At 43.3% G+C, this 20189-nt stretch overlaps 1 protein-coding gene across 2 annotated transcripts in view; it reads right to left on the bottom strand.

Annotated features, from left to right (window-relative positions):
- Positions 1 to 20189, bottom strand: part of DGKQ (diacylglycerol kinase theta) — an 87966-nt gene that overhangs the window by 43711 nt on the left and 24066 nt on the right. For both annotated transcript variants that reach the window (XM_062604457.1, XM_062604458.1), the window contains exons 3-4: positions 4125 to 4224; positions 338 to 423 (exon numbers count right to left, since the gene is read on the bottom strand). In XM_062604457.1, the coding sequence (XP_062460441.1) occupies positions 338 to 423; positions 4125 to 4224 (186 nt within the window). The remainder of the gene's footprint in view (positions 1 to 337; positions 424 to 4124; positions 4225 to 20189) is intronic.

Genomic DNA, 20189 nt, shown 5'->3' with positions numbered 1-20189 from the left:
ATAAAGCTTCACAACAGCTTCTGCAATGCAGATTTTTAAATAAGATGCTGATTTTTTTTATTATTATTTTAAATTAGGTATTTTATATATCACACAGAGTTTTCAGCATGGCTTCAAATAAGCATCATGAATGCGCCTGAACTTAATTTCATTTTGCTATCTGTGATACATTCTGAAGCCACAGCTTCCTGACAATAAGCACAAATGTGCTTTGATAATGGGCAGCATGTGAAAGGAAATGCCGAGGCTCCTCCCCCTCCTCTAGTCCATGTTTTCACACCAAGAAAGTGTCCAAGAACGTGTGACCACTTTCTGCTTCAGAGGCATCCACACTTACATGGTCCTGGTGCCCATCCTGGTGACACTGCCGGCAGTCACTGCAAGCAAACAGGATACAGTCTGTGTGCACATGCAGCTCACAAACTAAAAGCATGAAAACAAGAAAACTTCTTTAAGCTGGAAACCTACGGGGTTTTGCAGCTCTTCCTTCCCTCCCTCTCTCCCTCCAAGACTCCTCCACTACCTTTTTGCACCATCCTTCTTTCCTTAATGCTCTTTTCCATTCAGCAAAGACGGGCAATAAAGGACATTTATCAGCACTGTCTGTGTGTTGCTCCATTTCCTTTGTGCTAAACTGATGCAGCAAGTATAAGGAAAGGCTGAACTAATTTTGCGCACAAGCACTTGCCATATTTCCTCCAATACAGCATGTTAGATTTGTAACAACTGTTTGGCTTATTACAGCTTCGTCTCACAGTTTCACAGGGATCGCTGCCTACTCAAATATAACTGTGCCTGAAGTCTAGTTTGATTTTATGAAAACCAAAACAACCTGAATGTTAGAATTATTAACAGAGAGCTCTCCTTCTACATCCAAATACCATCAAGTCTTGAATGTAAAGTAATATCTTCCTGAAACAATACTCCATTCCTCTTACAAACCCTTTTCCAAACCCTACTGCAGAGCAAGCAGGCACTTCATGAGTGGGTTCAAAACAGCAGACACTTCTCCGCTGCCTAGCCCATTCTTTATATCCCTGGCGCTTTCAGAAGCACAAGGAAACAAGAGATGAGTTTGAGTCCCCAGCCCCAGCAAAGCAGGGGACATCCCTGCCACAACAGCAGCATGGAGGTAGCACACCCCTCCTGCTCACAGCCAGGACTCCTGCCTCACTCACAGTCCCCAAATAAACAACAAAAAAACCCACCCTAAACCAAACAAATGAAATCCAACAAACACCAAAAAAAACCCAACTAAAATATGTCAATACCTAGCTTCATTACTGCAAGAGTTAGGAAAATTCTCTATGGACCACACAGACATGAATAGATGAAAAAGATCCTCCTCCAGCTGCTTGTGTATACAAGTACTCTGGGAAGGCATCCGATTTTTTGTTGAGTACATTAAAATAAGACGCAACATCAAATTCTTCAAATTTTTTTTTCTGTTCTGCTCAAATAGGTTATTGTTTCAAGCACATCACAAAAATTTGAAGACTGTAAACTGAAAATTGGGAGGTGGCAACTACACACATTATCTGAAAGCATGTTTAAAACAGTCTTAGATTACACAGAGAAAAAGACCTTATTTTGAAATCACCCTCTGGGCTCTAGGAAAGGCCATCGGCACTAACACTGTCTTATTCTAACCCTGCAGAAGACCATGATCACACCAAAGCAAAGCCTGTTTTAACAGGGCTTACTAAGTCAACTACAAGCTTTCACATACAGCTCCCCATACTGCGCATCCTCACTGAGCTGAAGAACTTCTCTTTGAGGTGTGACACAGTTCCTCATCAGCTCGCATTTCTCCATATTCACAGACATATTTTACACGTTTGCCAATTCAGCTATGAGGCAAGCTAGATGCTTTGAGTCATATCCTCATTAATGGTAAAAGTTTCTGTAGACGGAATTATGGCTTCAAGCAATCGGCAAAAGCATTGGAGTTTTTATCGTTACTTCTACTAATACAGGCACACACTGCCTTTTGCTGTATTTTGTAAGAACACAGAAAGGTTTTTTCAGCAAAAACCTCTCTCTAAAGCAATTAGTAACTGGCAGCAGCATATGGAGTCCACACATTGTAATTTTTTGCTGATGAAGCGTACGTACTTATCTCACCAGGGGGTAGTACAGATGCCTCACCATGCACCCACAGCATTTAGTATTTGTCTGAAAATTTTCAATTTGCTTCCAGAAAATTTGTTCTATTGTAAGATGTGAAGAGTACAAACCAAGTTATTTAAATTATTTTGAAAGTACATCTAATGATGTCAATCATTTATTTAGAAAAGGTAATTTCATCTTAACCCTCTTTTCTACCTTAATTATGGCAAAGTTTCATGGGAAAGTTCTTCAAATTTCAATATCAGAAGACAGCGTTATAACCAACAGTAGACTTGTACTATTAAGATGAGTCATTAGAAGTAAGAAAAAAAGAAAGTTCAACATCTCCGTCTGGATTTTAAAGCTCTACAGCTTAAAACAAATTCTGTAATTATTTTTGAAGAGTAAAGGAAGAATCTTGTGCACTGTACAAACCTTAACTGTCCTTTTTTTAGCTACATATGGGAAAAGTATCAGAGGAACAAGTTGTAGACTTACTAGTATTCAGAAAATGGGATACCAAACAAGTCACACTACACACAACAAGAAAACTTTTTAGTCCATATGAGGAATATAATTCATAACCTTCATCGAACCAGAAAAGAAATAAAATGTCTGGGCATTTGTAGTAACTAAATATAACCACAATTTCACGTGCTTCTTGTTTAAGAACAGTTAAGTGGAAGTGCCTGAAAAGATAAATATTCCCTTGTAATGGATACACCACTAATACAGAAGAATTAAGAGAGTAAGTACATGAAAGCAAAATTTAGAAAGCTTTAACTAAAATAGATCACTTAACTAACGCTATTTTCAAGAGTTTAAGAGGACACAGCTAGCAAAAATTTTCTTTTCAAATCCTCTCTTTTTTTTCACATGCCATACAAGTTCTGAGGCTTATTAAGACAGATCACCTGAAAAGACTCTGTGGCATCTGTAGCTCTTTGACCATCCCACCATACCACCCAACTCACATAGTAACTATATTAAGTGACAGATTCTCACTAGTCAGAACATAGTTTAGATTCATTATGCAACTCATCAGACAAAGCAGAAACAAAACCACTGCACCATTAAAAGTCTAAATGCCCCAATCAAAGAGAAATGTTTCTACTACTCATACACATGGGCAATCAAATAAGACATTATATTTAGCACAACAGCAATTTTGAAAGCATCCCTGCAGAATTGGTTCTTCTTCTCTCAGTAAAGTATCCTTTTTTTTTTTTTTTGAACAGTTTACAGGTAGTATTTCTTTAAAATACTAAATTCTATTCAGCCTCACAATATCAGCTGAACAACAAATACTAGATATTCAAGACAGAGCAAACAAGGGAAAATTAAGGAGTTGCCCCACGTCAAAATCAGTCACGTACTAATGCCAACAGATATTTCAAATAAAAATTACGGTGTTTGGGTGATTTCTTTAATTATTGTTTTTTTCACAGAATCCATGTCAGAACTCAGAGCAGTGCTATTTTGATAAATAATATTTTCAAATACCTTTCAATTGAATGCACCTCATCCGTATTACAATCAACAGGTATCTGTGGCCAGTAACACTGAAAAGTTATATCCCAGTCTTTTGTAGAAAGGGGGAGGTTTTAGAAACATGAATACCTGATGACTGCCTGTACCAAAAGTTTCCACTGGAAACAGAAATAAATTACTTCAACAGAAGTCTTTCTTTTGCCATAATACCCTCTCATTCATTGCACATCTGGGGCATGGATTCATTGCACACCATCAACACCACAAAGTAAATTGGAGGAAAGACGAAAGAGCAAGGTTTGACAAAGATTGTAGTTTACTGAATGCTACTGATTTATTATTCCTTGATTTGACATACACATTTCCATGAACAATGAGTGGATGATAACCCCAAAATCGCTCAAATACAGTGAGTGCATATGTGTGTGTGTGTATACATGTACTTTCAAGGTATGCAATGTAAGCAAAGTGTGCATTACTGTCTAACACATAGATGGCTAAACAGGTAAGGTTTTCGACATTACCTTCGCATCGAAGGGCAGGTGATTCTAGCGACTTCCTGCACACAGTGCAAAACTTTCTTTTGTAATGTCCTGGAGACCCAAAACAGTGTGCAACTGGAACCTGCCAATGAAGAATGCGTAAGTTATCATCAGCCACAACGTTCATAGTGCCAGTTACAATTCTCAGAAACTGTTTTATCTTGCAAGACAGGACAGCATATATACAATGTAAACTAACTAAACTTCAGAACGAATGTATAGGCATATCATCCTTTAAAAAAAAAAAAATCAACCAAAAAACCACTTTAAAATATATTTGAAATACTTAATATTTTATTTTAAATAATAATCTTTGAAAGTCTGTCTAAAATTCTTGGGGTTTAATATGTAATGTATATATTTTTAAGTGCTGGTCAGCTTCGTGATGATTCACAGTGCCATGAATCCAAAGGTTTCCTTTGGGTTCAGTGCTCTGTGACTTAACTTGGAATCACAGTTCCTCTCCTAGGTATTCTTAATTGAATCGAGGATGACTGAAGAGTTGCATGTGTACACAAAATACCCCAAAGACATACTCAAGACAATTCTTAAAAGCTCAGTGCTGCCACAGTCGGTACTGTTGCTCAGTACTATGTCTTTCACATCATCCAACTTGCTGATCAGGACAAAGGCAATGGTCTCCCCTGTGCCTCATACTAAACAACCTGTACTTCAAGAAGGCACCATAAAGTAAGCAAGATTAAGTTTGCCAGATGTAACACAAGGAGAAAGGGACATGAAAGGAACATTGCTGAAAGTTTAATCAAGAAAAATCTCGGTTACCAGACATGAAGAACATCACTCAGAGCAGCTGACCAATCACGCAGAGTCACCAGCTCACTTCCCAGCAGACCATGCTGTCTGGAAGAACCCTTGGTCTCTGACTGACTAGGAAACTGCCTGTCCAGACCCAGGCTCCCAACCATGCTCGGCTGCCAACCTGCCTACCAGAACATCCTGCCTCCAAAATCTCAGAACTTTTACTTTATGTATGAGTTCAGTATTTACCCCAAAACTTTCGAGTCCATCTCCTCCTCCTAACAACCCAATCTGAAATTTCCATCTCTGCAGCCTACCAACTCTGACTGACTGACACAAAGTTCTTGGCTGGCTTGCATTATTTAAATTTTTTTAACTGGAGTACTTATATAATACAAGTTTATAAAAAGAATATCGGGGGGGGGGGGGGGGGCAGAGGGAGAAAATGTACTGGAGAGCCTGGGGAACTTAATCGAATTATCTCAGATTAAGTTCAAGGCTCATGATCCCTGATCACTTTTCTTGCACTTTCATGCTACTTCTTCAGAGGAAAGGAAAAAACAAACTTCCCTGTACAGTAACATACAAGTTACCTGGCTCAGCTATTCTGGAGGTGAAGTGCCACAGCAGGTTTCTCACTCCAGGCACTCCAAAAATAAGAGAGAAGTGCAATTCCCAGCTGGAGGGAGAAGGCCACTTGCCTAAAATTCATCCCACGCAATGAGTTTCAGTGAGGAAAGAGACAATGAAAATGGCTACATGAACACAGCCCCAGCCAGACACAGCAATTGTGATGAGTACTAAAAAGCCCTAGCAGTACCTTTTTCAGGAAAGCTTTTCTGCACATCTCAGCCTGCATTCAGGTTTCAAGCATCATCTTCAAGTCATCTGCCTGCCTTACTCCTACCACAGTGCAGCCAGTCATCCCCTCTTGACATCAGACACAGAGACAACCTTCTTTAGCTCTAGAGTGGTGAATAGCCTGCTCTGGACACTCAGCATGAGTACCCAACCCACTCAACAACCTGTGTTTGAAACACAGAGAACTCTTCTTTCCCTGGCCATGAGCCTGGCTATTGTATCTTACACCTGACAGGAAAATGCAGACTTTTTGTTATTGTCACAGAAGGACTCTGCTGAAGAAAAAGGACACTCTAGATCAAAGGATCAAAGTAGAGTTTCATGACAAATTGTATTTGCTCTGTGAAAGACTGAGAAAGGACTGGCATGACTTACTCATGGTCTGACTGCACTTATCTAGGAGACACAAGGGAAGGAGACAAAGTCTAAATTCTGCAGTCATTCAGACCCTGGTGGCAATCCTCTGACGTCTCAAGTCACTGCCAAAAAGAAAAGGGAACAACTGCTTGGTTGAAATGTTGAGTGGGAAGAAAAAAAGGGGTAAACCAGAAAAAAATCTCTTCCTTCAACATCTTCTTTTCAGAAACAAGCCAAGGAAACTTTGCTTATTATGAGGGGTCTTTCTAACCTGTCTTAGAAGGCACAGGTGCAAAATCACTGCACAGCTTGGTGGGAAATGGAATGAGAATAAGATGAAGAGGAAAAAGGTAAAGAGCGAATACAATGTCACAAACTCATCAATTGTACCATGTTTCTCCCAGCAGCTACCTACATTTCTTTTGCTGCTGAACAACAAAAGAAGGGTTCTTAGTACCCAACTGTCCTGGGTTCAGCAGTAGCAGTCATGTTTTTTCCTTTGTGTTAGCTGGTGCAGTGCTGTGTTTTGACTTCCAGTTTGAGAACAGTGTTGGTGAAGCCGATGTTTTCGGTTGTTGCTAAGTGATGTTTACCCTGACCCAGGACTTTGTGAGGCTCGTGCTCTGCCAGGGAGGAGGGGAAGCTGTGAGGAAGCAGAGACGGGGCGCCTGACCCGGGCTAGCCGGGGAGGTATTCCATACCACAGCACGTCATGCCCGGGGTGAGGGGTAACTGGGAGTTACCCGGAAGGACACGGGCTTCCGGGTGGAACTCGCCTTCTTGGCCGGTGGTATCGTATTCTCTTCCCTTGTTATTTTCCCTTATCATTGTTTTAGCTGATAGTAGCGGTGGTGATTTGTTGCTGGACTGTTCTTGTCTCAACCCGTAGGAGTTGCACTCTCTCGATCCTCCTCCCCGTTCCTCCGGGAGCGGGGAAGGGGAGAACCCCGGTGGGGGGGGGGGACACAGACCTCGATTGTTGTCAGCTCGGCACCACTCACTGGGAGTGAGTGAACAAGTTACCTGACTGGGTTTAAACCACGACAGTTCTTTTTGGCACCCAACGTGGGGCACGAGGGGTTGAGATAAGAACAGATCTGACTGGATTGATAGTCACTCGTCACAATGCTGATTTATTGGCTCTCAAGGTTGTTCCTCTTGATCTCACAGTTTCAGTATATGATATCTTACGTCCATCCGGTACTTGCTGTATTAGTGTTTTTCAAGTGTGGGGCTTGGGCTAAGGTTTTTGTCCCATTGTACTTTATGGTAATGACTTGTAATACAATAGAATCATTGATCATGAAACTGATCTGGCTTATGTTCCCAGTGTGGTCACCACCTTTATACTTTGGGAGGTATATGATGGAGGTGCTTAGCAATTACACATCTTTTTTCTCCTTCTCAGGTGCTCAACCTGTGAAGGAGACATTCTTTTACCCTCCCAGTCGTCCCCCCAGACCATTTACATTTGAGAGTTTTGAATTTTTTAAATGGCATTTTAATGCTGTTGAGACTTGTTTGCTGATTGTGATGGGAATCACCATGCTAGCACGTATACAGAGTGTGGTTTGCCCACAGCTGATTTCAAGAGCTAAGCAGAGTCAGGTTTAGGTCTTGTCTGGGGTCAAACGACGATGTAGGAGGACCAAGAGATTTTGCCTGAGGCTGGACAGCCATGAGTGGCAGGGTGTGTGGGACAGTATGGGCAAGTATCTAGGTCAGTGGGCCCCTCCAGTACTTTGGAATTTCACTACCGAACAACTGCAAAATCCAGAAGAATTAGTAAAACACTTAAATGAGGTGTGTGGTCATTCTGGCCATACCAGAGATGGACAAATCATGGCAACGTGCTGGGGCTTGGCCTCTGCTTACAGGGCCTTGTTCAACACTATCCAGCACCTTCAAAAGGAAAAGAATGTCGGCGGATCTGAGGGCAAAGCAACAGTCACTACTCAAACTTTGGCTGCAATGAACAGCGCAGCTGTCCCAGTGGCAAGTACAGCAGCTGTTCAAACTTCAACTGCAACAGACAACGCGGTTACCCCAGCTCCAAGCACAGCAGCTGCACCAACCCCAGCGATAAGTACAGTCGCTACCCAAACTTTGGCCTCAATGAACAGCGCATCTACCCCAGCGGCAAGTACAGCAGCTGCTCAAACTTCAACTGCAACAGACAGCGCGGTTACCCCAGCTCCAAGCACAGCAGCTACACCACCCCCAGCAACAAGTACAGTCGCTACTCAAACTTTGGCCTCAATCAACAGAGCAGCTACCCCAGTGGCAAGTACAGCAGCTGTTCAAACTTCAACTGCAACAGACAACGTGGTTACCCCAGCTCCAAGCACAGCAGCTACACCACCCCCAGTGATAATCACTGCAGCCAAACCAGAGGACCACTTTGTACCAATATCAGTTGCCCCTGTACGCAAGAGAACAAGTAAAAAGGAGGCAAAAAGGGTGAAGCGAGATGAAGAACCAATGAATTCACCACCCGGTCCAGAATCTGATCAGGAGTCATCATCACATGACGAAGAAGAAGAAGAAGAGGTAACTTCTCGACCTCGGACCTCAACCGAGCTGCGGAATATGCGAAAAGATTTTACCCGTCAACCAGGGGAGCACATCATCACCTGGTTACTCCGATGCTGGGACAATGGGGCCGATGGTCACGAACTAGAAGGTACAGAAGCCAAGCAGCTGGGATCACTTGCTTAGAGAAGGGGGAATTGACAAAGCAATTGCAAGAGAGAAAAAGTCCCTCAGCCTTTGGAGGCGGCTCTTGGCAGCTGTGAAAGAAAGGTTTCCGTACAAGGACGATGTTACGAGTCGTTCGGCCAAGTGGACTACTATAGACAAAGGCATCCAGTCTCTGAGGGAATCGGCCATCGTAGAGATGCTCTATCACATCAAGCTGAATAACGGGGATACACCCATAGATCCAGATGAAGTTGAATGTACACGACCCATGTGGCTAAAACTTACACGGAATGCACCGTCATCATATGCCCATTCATTGGCAACAGTAACCTGGAATGACATAGTACCACTAACAGTGGATGAAATGGTTCATAAACTCCGAGAGTTCGAAGACAACCTCACCCCTTCCATCATCTCAGCTGTGGAAAAACTGTCCCAGGACCTCGAACAATTGAGGGACGATCTATCTGATTTATCCAGCTCCTCACGTGTACCAACACACGTCTCAGCTATTAACAAAAGGCGTCCTATTGTTCAAGAGAGGAGATACAGGAGGTATACGCCACGGGGTACCCTATGGTTTTACCTGCTGGATCACGGAGAAGACATGACAAAGTGGGATGGAAAACCTACTTCAGCTTTGGAGGAACGGGTGAGTGAACTGAAGAGGGGAGCAAGGGCCAAGACTGATCGTCCCATGAGAGCTACGGCTTCAGTCTCTGGTGAGCAGTTTCCCAGATGGAGTGGAAGAGCTGATTTTACTCCAGCTCCTGTGATAACGAAGAATAATCCCTTTCAACACGACTTAAGTGTCCAATGCTGTGACGACTGTTAGAGGGGCCCTGCCTCCAGCCAGGTGGAGGTAGGGGACAATCGGATTTACTGGACTGTGTGGATCAGATGGCCTGGCACATCAGTCCCACAGAAGTATAAGGCTCTAGTAGATACTGGTGCACAGTGTACCCTGATGCCATCAAGCTGTCAAGGGGTGGAACCCATCTATATTTCTGGAGTAACAGGAGGATCCCAAGAGTTGACTGTGCTGGAGGCTGAAATCAGCCTGACTGGGAGGGAATGGCAAAAGCACCCTATTGTGACTGGTCCAGAGGCTCCATGCATCCTCGGCATAGACTACCTCAAGAGAGGCTACTTCAAAGACCCAAAAGGGTACCGGTGGGCTTTTGGTATTGCTGCTTTGGAGACTGAGGAAGTTGAGCAGCTGTCCACCTTGCCTGGTCTCTCAGAAGATCCCTCTGCTGTGGGGTTGCTGAAAGTCGAAGAACAACAAGTGCCAATTGCGACCACAACAGTGCACCGGCGGCAATATCGCACCAACCGAGACTCCCTGATCCCCATCCATCAGCTGATCCGTAGACTGGAGAGTCAGGGGGTGATCAGCAGGACCCGCTCACCCTTCAATAGCCCCATATGGCCAGTGCGAAAGTCTAACGGAGAACGGAGACTAACAGTAGACTATCGTGGCCTGAATGAAGTCACACCACCATTGAGTGCTGCCGTACCGGACATGCTAGAACTTCAGTATGAACTAGAGTCAAAGGCAGCCAAGTGGTATGCCACGATTGATATTGCCAATGCATTTTTCTCAATTCCTTTGGCAGTGAAGTGCAGGCCACAGTTTGCTTTTACTTGGAGGGGTGTCCAGTTCACTTGGAACCGACTGCCCCAGGGGTGGAAACACAGCCCTACCATTTGCCATGGACTGATCCAGAATGCGCTGGAACAGGGGCAAGCTCCAGAACACTTGCAATACATTGATGACATTATTGTGTGGGGCGATACAGCGGAAGAAGTCTTTGAGAAAGGGAGGAAAATAATCCAAACCCTGCTGAAAGCCGGTTTTGCCATAAAACGGAGTAAGGTCAAGGGACCTGCACAGGAGATTCAATTTTTGGGAATAAAATGGCAAGATGGACGTAGACAGATCCCCACAGATGTGATCAACAAGGTAACAGCAATGTCTCCACCAACTAATAAGAAAGAAACGCAAGCTTTCTTGGGTGCAGTGGGGTTCTGGAGAATGCACATCCCAAATTACAGTTTGATTGTAAGCCCTCTCTATCATGTGACCCGGAAGAAGAATGATTTTAAATGGGGCCCTGAGCAGCAACAAGCCTTTGAGCAAATTAAACGCGAGATAGTTCATGCAGTAGCCCTTGGACCTGTCCGGACCGGGCCAGATGTAAAAAATGTACTGTACACTGCAGCTGGGGAGAACGGTCCTACCTGGAGCCTCTGGCAGAAAGCTCCAGGGGAGACTCGAGGTCGACCCCTCGGCTTTTGGAGTCGGGGATATAAAGGATCTGAGGCCAGCTATACCCCAACTGAGAAAGAGATACTGGCAGCCTATGAAGGGGTTCAAGCTGCTTCGGAAGTGATTGGCACTGAAGCACAGCTCCTCCTGGCACCCCGGCTGCCCGTGCTGGGCTGGATGTTCAAAGGCAGGGTCCCCTCTACACATCATGCAACTGATGCTACATGGAGTAAATGGGCTGCACTAATTACACAACGAACTCGAATAGGAAATCCCAGTCGTCCAGGCATTCTAGAAGTCATCATGGACTGGCCAGAGGGCAAAGATTTCGGAATGTCACCAGAGGAGGAGGTGATGCGCGCTGAAGAGGCCCCACCATATAATAAACTGTCAGAAAGTGAAAAGCAGTATGCCTTGTTTACTGATGGCTCTTGCCGTATTGTGGGAAAGCATCGGAGATGGAAGGCAGCTGTATGGAGTCCTGGACGACAAGTTGCAGAAACTGCTGAAGGAGAGGGTGAATCGAGTCAGTTTGCCGAGGTGAAAGCCATCCAGCTGGCCCTGGACATTGCTGAACGAGAAAAGTGGCCAGGACTTTATCTCTATACTGACTCATGGATGGTGGCAAATGCCCTGTGGGGGTGGTTGAAGCAATGGAAGCAGAGCAACTGGCAACACAGAGGTAAACCCATCTGGGCTGCTGCACTGTGGCAAGATATTGCTGCCCGGGTGCAGAACCTGGTGGTGAAGGTACGTCATGTAGATGCCCATGTACCCAAGAGTCGGGCCACTGAGGAACACCAGAACAACCAACAAGTGGATAAAGCGGCTAAGATTGAAGTGGCTCAGATGGACTTAGATTGGCAACATAAAGGTGAATTATTTTTGGCCCGGTGGGCCCATGACACTTCAGGCCATCAGGGCAGAGATGCAACATATAGATGGGCCCGTGATCGAGGGGTGGACTTAACAATGGACACTATTGCCCAGGTTATTCATGAGTGTGAAACATGTGCTGCAATTAAACAAGCCAAGCGGTTAAAGCCTCTTTGGTATGGAGCACGATGGTTGAAGTATAAATATGGGGAGGCCTGGCAGATTGATTATATCACACTGCCACCAACCCGCCAAGGCAAGCGCCAGGTGCTTACCATGGTGGAAGCAACCACCGGGTGGCTGGAAACATACGCCGTGCCCCATGCCACCGCCCGGAACACCATCCTGGGCCTTGAGAAACAGATTTTGTGGCGACACGGCACCCCAGAGACAACTGAGTCAGACAATGGGACTCATTTCCGGAATAACCTTATAGATATTTGGGCCAAAGAGCATGGCATTGAGTGGGTATATCACATCCCCTACCATGCACCAGCCTCTGGGAAAATCGAACGGTACAATGGGCTGTTAAAAACTACACTGAGAACAATGGGTGGGGGAACTTTCAAGCATTGGGATAAACACTTACCAAAGGCCACCTGGTTGGTCAACACCAGAGGATCTGCCAACAGGGCTGGCCCAGCCCAGTCAGAACTTTTACATATTGTAGAGGGGGACAAAGTTCCCGTGGTGCATATGAAGAATTTGCTGGGGAAGACAGTCTGGGTTACTCCTGCTTCAGGTAAAGGCAAACCCACTTGTGGGATTGCTTTTGCTCAGGGACCTGGATATACTTGGTGGGTAATGCGGGAAGATGGGGAAGTCCGATGTATACCTCAAGGGGATTTGATTTTAGGGGAAAACAGCCAGTGAACTCAATTGTATGCTGTTGCCTGCTGTGTAATGCTTTTATAGCCCATCAACTAGATGTCTCCAGGTCACCAGCGACTGGCCCTGACTTCCCTCCAGCCATCATCCCAACAGAGAATGAGCTTTGAACATCATGGACCGAATGGACTCGGCAGCATTATAGGGATTGGTCCATGCACTAAGAAAATTATTTTTTCCTCTTGGTCTGTATGTATATGGATGTATATATGTGGGAGAGCGATGGTGTATTGAAAATGTGGGATCTGAGCACGACGTGAATGGTATGGAATAAGGGGTGGATAATGTCCTGGGTTCCGCAGTAGCAGTCATGTTTTTTCCTTTGTGTTAGCTGGTGCAGTGCTGTGTTTTGACTTCCAGTTTGAGAACAGTGTTGGTGATGTCGATGTTTTTGGTTGTTGCTAAGTGATGTTTACCCTGACCAAGGACTTTGTGAGGCTCGTGCTCTGCCAGGGAGGAGGGGAAGCTGTGAGGAAGCAGAGATGGGGCGCCTGACCCGGGCTAGCCGGGGAGGTATTCCATACCACAGCACGTCATGCCCGGGGTGGGGGGTAACTGGGAGTTACCCGGAAGGACAGGGGCTTCCGGGTGGAACTCGCCTTCTTGGCCGGTGGTATTGTATTCTCTTCCCTTGTTATTTTCCCTTATCATTGTTTTAGCTGATAGTGGCGGTGGTGATTTGTTGCTGGACTGTTCTTGTCTCAACCCGTAGGAGTTGCACTCTCTCGATCCTCCTCCCCGTTCCTCCGGGAGCGGGGAAGGGGAGAACCCCGGTGGGGGGGGGACACGGACCTCGATTGTTGTCAGCTCGGCACCACTCACTGGGAGTGAGTGAACAAGTTACCTGACTGGGTTTAAACCACGACACCAATACATTGGAAAAAAAAAATCAAAACTCAGACCAGGAAAGCCAGAGAAGCAGCGTGTCAGAACATGAAATGTTACATATTATTCTCTAGTTCAGATCCATCTGTTTAAGTACAGCAAAGACACATAAGGTGGCCTACAAAGTTAATAATTGATGAGAGTTTAAAACTACTTTTCCAGTACAACTACTTAAATTACTTTATGCTAACCACTAAAATTGATGTCTGAAGAAAAAAGAAAATTTCTGCTAGTAATACCATTAAATAACATCTAAGTGCCCTTACAGTATTGATCAGAAGCACATTGACAGAAAATACAGTGGTAACACCCCAGCATAAGCTCCAGAATGACTCTGCACTCATAAACAAGATACTTCTAGTTTCTATTTTATTTCCTGCCATCCCTCAAGAAACCCAGAGCATTACAGAATGTAACACATTTCTGTAAAAGTCCGTATCAGCCTGCAATGACATTTGATCCTACCGAAACCTAAAATTTAGAATCTAATCCCTTCAGTGCAACCTGCAAGTGCATAGCAGTTCTAAACCATACTGAAAAACCAGCAATGAACTGCTTTTAACATCCACACTTGGGGAAAGAAACAACGTAAATGTTTTCTTCTGGTAGTGGCTTTTAAAATTGCTCCTCACCCTGAAATGCCACAGGGTATCAAACATGGGGCCAACAGATCATATTTAAGTGCTCTTCCACTGAAGTGGAAGCACCATGTACGTACAAAACAGCTAAGCTACCACCCAAACTTTCTGGTTTGTGGATGGAGTCAGGTCAGGACAAGTATTACTGGTCAGCAACACTCCATATACCTCAGTAGGGAAAAACACAGCTATAGAAGGTCTATACTTCATGCAGCTCCTCCTGCTTTTCTACCAACTTGGGCAGAAGATCTTTAGTCTGAATCCTGAGCCAAAGACTCAGTATCTGAAGGGGACCTATAAGGGTGCTGGGGAGGGACTCTTCATTAGGGACTGTAGTGATAGGAGAAGGGGTAACAGGTTAAAACTTAAAGGGGCAGTTTAGACTGGATATAAGGAAGAAGTTCCTTACTGTAAGGACGGTGAGGGACTGGAATGGGCTGTCCAGGGAAGTTGTGAATGCTCCATCCCTTGCAGTGTTCAAGGCCAGGCTGGACAGAGCCTTGGGTGGCATGGTTTAGTGTGAGGTGTCCCTGCCCATGGCAGGGGCATTGGAACTATGTGATCTTAAGGTCCTTTCCAACCCCAACTATTATATGATTCTATGACTTCCAGGTTCAAAGCGGAAAGAAAGAAATACAGATATACCAAATGACAGAGTGACAGCTTAGAGGGTATCTCTGCCCATGGCACAGGGTGGGAACTAGATGATCTTTCAAGGTGGCCTCCAACCCAAACCATTCTGTGAGCTGCTGCCTTGGGCAGTCTTAAAAAAAGACCATGCACTAAAATCTTTTCCTAGGCCTGTGTCTAAATATTTTGCTCATGTATCTCCTTCTCCATAATATCAGAGACTCGCACTTGGCAGGACTTTGGAAAACACTGGACAGACTGAGGAAGCGGGGCTGCAGAACTGTGGAGCTGATCAGCTTGCAAGCAGGAAAGGGCACATAGAAATAAGGATACAAACACTCTCACAATAGAACCCAAAGGTTGAGTAAATGGAATTTAACTTGAGGTCACTAGTTTTACGTTCAAAAATACTGCGGCATTTTAAGGGCAGGCACAACCAGCTTGGAAGCAACCATCTTCATGAATTGCACGGCATCTTTCACAAAGACTGCTCTCAACATAACACACACACAAAAAAAAATGCTGATACAAATTTAAATGGTGTTTATGAAATAAGAAAATCTTCTATGGATTCTGATGTTTCCAGTGCAAAGCACTTCCTTATCTAATGTTCCTAAGGTCCACTGTGACACAAAAAAAAACTTTGCTCTAGAGAGGTAGATACAGTGATGAGATCTGAATACACCCCATGATTATTCTGTGCAGGTTAATCAAGGGTCTAGACGGCACCCTTCGAGAGAAGCTAACAACTTTGTGATACAACTTTTCCCAGTATTGACATATTTTCAGTTACTTACTTATTATTACTCAGTAATCACAAAGAGCCCTTTCATTTGCTTGAAACCTCTCTGCTGTAGTTGCAACAGATTTCTGCAACTTAAATACACTGCATGCACTCCAGTAGAAACTCTATTTCTACTTTTTCTTTTTAGAGACAAGGCCTGTCAATTACTCATCAGTTGTGTCCAAACTGACACAAAATTCTTCCAAATTCTTCCTCTGAGCACTTGATATATCACTTGTTGTTAAAAAGCAGCTTTAAGTATATACTCCATATGGAAATTCTGAAAATAGATAAGAATAGGAAGTTAAATGGTGTCTCAACATAATATTGGACAGAAGAGACGAGGTAATCAAATACTTAGTTATCAAAATTTTAACTGGGGCTAATGCAAGGGAATAATGCAACCTCCCTATATCCAGGAATGTTTTTCTCCATCCTACAGATCTCTCTGATAGGACATTAGGCTTATCTGCAAGCTCTCAAAAACCCTTTGTGATGGGAATTATACAGCGCATTCAGTACCATTTCAAATCAGGAATACCTGATACTTCTCCTAGTAAATGAGACTTATGTAAGAGCTTTCCACTGCAATTAAGAGTTGCTTGGATTAGAATTTTTTGTACTGGAAAAAGAAAGCAATATGTAAAAGCCACTCCTTGCTTTTATTGCTACAGAGGAAATCAATGTCCATCTCCATTTAACAAGATAAAGATTCAAAATTTAAAGCAACAAACACAGTGACATCCCATACCACTTCTGAACCTGAAGAGTCACTGTTTCAGCTCATCTGGGAGTCTGCAGTCTACTAGGCAGTTTGCATCAAGTTTCAGTATTGCTAATAAACTCTCCTGAGTTTATGAACTACTGATTACTAGCCCTTCCCTTTAACCCTGGGGTTAAAGGGATTATCACTTTGAGGAGGAAAAGGAGGAAACCTTGGTGCAGTGCCAGGATTATGAGCAAGTGGTTTTACACCTCATTTGGCTTCTTTATTATGCAACAATACAAGCAACTGCCTTGCTGAAACAGCACTGGTAGGAGTCAAGAGATGGGCCTCTTGGTGAAGGTGGTCAGGGCTACCCAGCAAGCACCATACACAATAGCTGGGGTTGGAAGGAACCTTTACAAGTTGTCTAGTCCAGGCCCCCTGCAATGAGCAGGGACATCTGCAAGTAGGTCAGGTTGCCCAGAGCCCTGTCTGACCTGACTCTGAATGTTTTCAGGCATGGGGTATCTACCACCTCTCTGGGAAGCCTGTGCAACTATTCCACTACCCTCATCATAAAAAAAAAACTTCTTTCTTGTATCTGACCTGAGTCTCCCTTCTTCCAGTTTAAAACCACTATCCCTTTTGCTATCACAAGAGGCCCTGCTACAAAGTTCCGCTTGGGATCCATCTGTTGTTATGACATCTTGTGAAAAACCCTTATACCAGCAAAGCCTATTTATCATGAACAAATAAAATGGGGAGAGAAGAACTTGACCAAACTTGTCCTCATAATATATAACATAAAATGGAAAAATATTAAGCACATATTTTGTGAAGCAGATTTAACTCAACCACCAAAAAGACATAACAAGAGCAGCAGGATAAAACATCCTTTGATTGATGTACACTAAATATACAGTAATTTGAAGATAAGATGTAACCATAATATGCCAACCAGCTCTTCATTAACACTGCATTTTGGCTTGTCTTCTGTGACAGTCTGTGGGGAGAAGCAGTAAAAGTTCAGCAAGCATTCACTGCAGCATTTTTTAGCCCTTGTTGACATAAAACCTCAAACACCTGCAACTGCCACCAAGGAATGATTTTCCAAAATTGGATTCTGATTTTTTTCTCCCTAAACTCTCCAGAACTCCCACCCAGTCCAACAACATCAAATTCTCCTTCCCTGCTTGCCAAGTTCTTTCCCCACTGTGAAAACATCTATGAGCCATTTGCAACAACATTCCTTAAAAAGCTAATTCTCTGAGGCAGTCACACAAAAATCCAACAGACATTTCTGACAGCTGAATGAGACTGGATTTATTATTTCAAGGCAAGTGAAGCCAATAACCAAACCTTGATGCTCTTTGTCTTGCACTTTGCTGGACCTTCCCATTGCTTCTTGGGCAGGGAAAGAAAGTAAACAAAAGAGAGGTTGTGTTGCAGTACATAAGTCCTTCAGCTGCAGAAAAATGAGACACTGCAGTTGTGCATGCAAAGCATGAAATGTCCGATAAAGAGCAGATTATCCAAAGGGGATCAGAGGGGCTTACTCCAGCCGCTAGTACCCTTTTTTCCTCTCATCTACATTCAGTTCATGAGGAACCCACCCAAACAACCACCAGCACGTAGCTGAACCCAGCAGGCAGAAGGAGAAATTCAGGTCAGCAGGCAAGGGCAACACCGGCTTGCCCAAGCAGGCACCACAAACTTCTCATTCACTATCACAGCTCACAAATGCAGGCTCCTCACTTTCTGAACTACAAAGCCAAGTTTTGTTTTTAGCATAGAAAGCTCCAGGCAAAGCTGATGACCTAAAAGAGCATTTTTCCACTCTAGACAACCCCTCTTCAACAATGGAAGCACAGAAGAAGTCATGAGTAGCCCATCAACCCTTTTTGAAGTGGGAATGTTTAGAAACCATTATAGAAATGCACCAACATAAAAAGGGGGAAAAACAAGCATTGCAAATGCCTAACTTCATTAAAGCCACTTACAACGTAATCTCATTTCCATTTAGTTTTCAAAGAACAGGTATATAGAAAACACGCTTCTAATACAGCTTCAATTCCAACTTAACAAGGGAAAATAAATCTTTCCACTTCACAGGGAATCAAATAATTTTTGTTTTCTCTGTTATTTTGTTTGGGGGGTGGAGTGTTTTGCCTTTTCCTCCACCCCCTTTTTAGGTTTTTGGCTTTTGTTTTTTTTGTGGTTTTGTTTTGGTTTTTGTAGACAAGTACCTATGGGAATGTAGGGAAGAGAGTGTTTGAATTCAAACAAGTTGCTGATACCTTAGCAGTGAAACAAATCATATGCCCTGCAAACCATAAAAGCACCAGTTGTTCAGAAGACTGATCCATCAAGTCTTGTTTTGAAACATCGTCACCTGGATCCAGTCTGGAATACTAAACATAGGTGATAATGATCAGCAATAGTGCAAAAACATTCTTAGAGCAGCCTTGAGAGAACTCGTCAAGAATGATCTGACGCTGGATGCAGTCATGGTATGCTTGTGAGTCTCTAGGCCTTTTCTTGACCCCGGGAAGGAAACCCTACTCTCAGGAATAAAAGTTTCCATGAAACATCTGCTGAAAAATTATTCTCTGACAGTTTGACTTAGTGTCAAATAATACACACTCTAATGATCTTTAACAATTGCAGTCTTCTCTAGATAAAATCCAGGAGATTGAAAACAAAAAAAACTCATTTCTGAGATACACTAAGTACTGACATCCTAGAAGGAACTATCAGGGAAAAAGTCCCACCAGTGTTCTCTCCTATGTCAGACCTTTTAATAAATAAATAATAAATAATCTGAAAGGAGAACAGGGAGATTACAAAAAATAAACTTTCCACACATTCTATGAACTATTATAATTTGCTTTTTGCTCTGTTATGTTTTTTAAGCAAATGCCAAGTTCAATATTTACTTCGACAGAGCCTGCACACAAAAGGACATCTCCCATATGGCAGACTTCACTTGCACAGTAGACAAGGATTAAGGCAACTTGGATAACCATGTCAAGGACAAGACAATCCAAAAAGAACAGTACAATCCTGTAGTTTCAAAACATAATGATTACAGGCTCAACACAGATAACGCAGAAGATGCTTTGCAGCTGAATACAGCAACACTGAACTCCAAACAGCTTTGAGGACTCACAACACCATTCTGATAGAAGAAATTCTACTGTGCAGGAATGACAGTTACATTTTACGTGTAAATAATAAACAGATAAAATTCATCATTCAGGCAGGTAAAGAATAAGAATTGGCAAAGGAACAAATGAACTAGACTGACATCCACAACTGATGTAAGTGGAAACACTAATCAGTTTAAATGCTAGATTTTTTTTACCATGCAAAAGCAAATGCACAAATACTATTTTGAACTATGAATTAAAGTTAGAGCAAATTCACAAAAGAAGCAGTCACAAAAGCTTACAATTGTGACACTCTGAGTTGAAAGAATGTTTCCATTTGTAACATCCCCCCAAAGGACCTTGCAAAGACATCTGTATCATCCGACTTACCATTTCTTTTCCCATACTGCAATGACTGATTGCTCGGTCTTAGTAATAGCATTTCTCACTATCTCCATCTCCTGCACCATGGGTTCTAAGACTTAGAACAATATTTATTACCATTTGACTGTATCAGATACCTTTTTGTTATACCTCTCAAG

Source organism: Pezoporus occidentalis, unplaced genomic scaffold, assembly GCF_034315485.1.
Source record: "Pezoporus occidentalis ecotype Australia unplaced genomic scaffold, CSIRO_AGI_Poc_V1 ctg86, whole genome shotgun sequence".
Lineage (NCBI taxonomy): Eukaryota > Metazoa > Chordata > Aves > Psittaciformes > Psittacidae > Pezoporus > Pezoporus occidentalis.
Note: the sequence above shows the minus strand (reverse complement) of the source record. Positions and strands in the feature narration are given on the sequence as shown.